At 57.8% G+C, this 730-nt stretch overlaps 1 protein-coding gene across 1 annotated transcript; it reads right to left on the reverse strand.

Moving 5' to 3' along the window:
• Window positions 1-224: 224 nt before the first annotated feature.
• On the reverse strand, window positions 225-590 carry PPTG_24830 (hypothetical protein; the record flags this gene model as incomplete). Its single annotated transcript, XM_008918676.1, has 1 exon — window positions 225-590. The coding sequence occupies one exon, from the start codon at window positions 588-590 to the stop codon at window positions 225-227; it is 366 nt and encodes a 121-aa protein (XP_008916924.1).
• Window positions 591-730: the final 140 nt, after the last annotated feature.

The raw sequence follows: 730 nt of genomic DNA on the forward strand, positions 1-730 counted from the left end.
CTGCTGCGCTGATCGCCGATTTAAAAGACCGCAATTTGCACTTACTCCGGACCAACCGCGCTCTCCGAGGGTTCGTTAGCTTCGCCGGCATGGATCCTAACACTCTTGCTCTTGCCATCTAGGTCAGCTGATGTTCTTGATGTTCCGTCCGATCACTCGTTGCTAAGCTAACTAGAGTTCGTTCTTTCGTGCTGCAGGCCTTTGAGCTGCCGAGGTCGACCTTTTCAACACTCGGCCTTGACCAGGGCACCTTCCTCACTCCCCTGTAATTCCAGAAAGAGGCAGGCGATCAAGAAGATCCGTTCGCCCCTGCTGAAGCCTTGGCCAAGACTGCTCAACAAGTTCAGAGCTGCACTCCAAGCGTAGTCGCCATGGAAGTGACGATGGTAGCTCCGAGGATTCATCTGAAGAGAAGACTCCAGTTCCATCTGGTCGAGGTAGTAGAGTATGGTCGGCAGCTGCCACTGGCGAAGAATCGGCTGCGGCTGCTTCAAGCCCAACTCCCAGTCGTCGAGGTATCCACATGCCAAAGGCTTGGAGGACCAAGCCGAAGTCCAAGCGTCAGAAAACTGCCTCGCACTCGCCGGCATCCGCTCGTCCACGCTCCAGCCTAGCTTCTCGCCGCTCGACGTCTCGGCCGCCTGCGCGTTCACCTTCGGCGGCCCACGCCATATCGCCCGCGAGCCACCCGAGGTCTCGTTCGCATTCTGTGTCCAGTCGTCCGGCCAAG

The sequence above is a fragment of the Phytophthora parasitica genome (assembly GCF_000247585.1).
Source record: "Phytophthora parasitica INRA-310 unplaced genomic scaffold supercont2.261, whole genome shotgun sequence".
In the NCBI taxonomy this organism is placed as follows: Eukaryota; Oomycota; class Peronosporomycetes; order Peronosporales; family Peronosporaceae; genus Phytophthora; species Phytophthora nicotianae.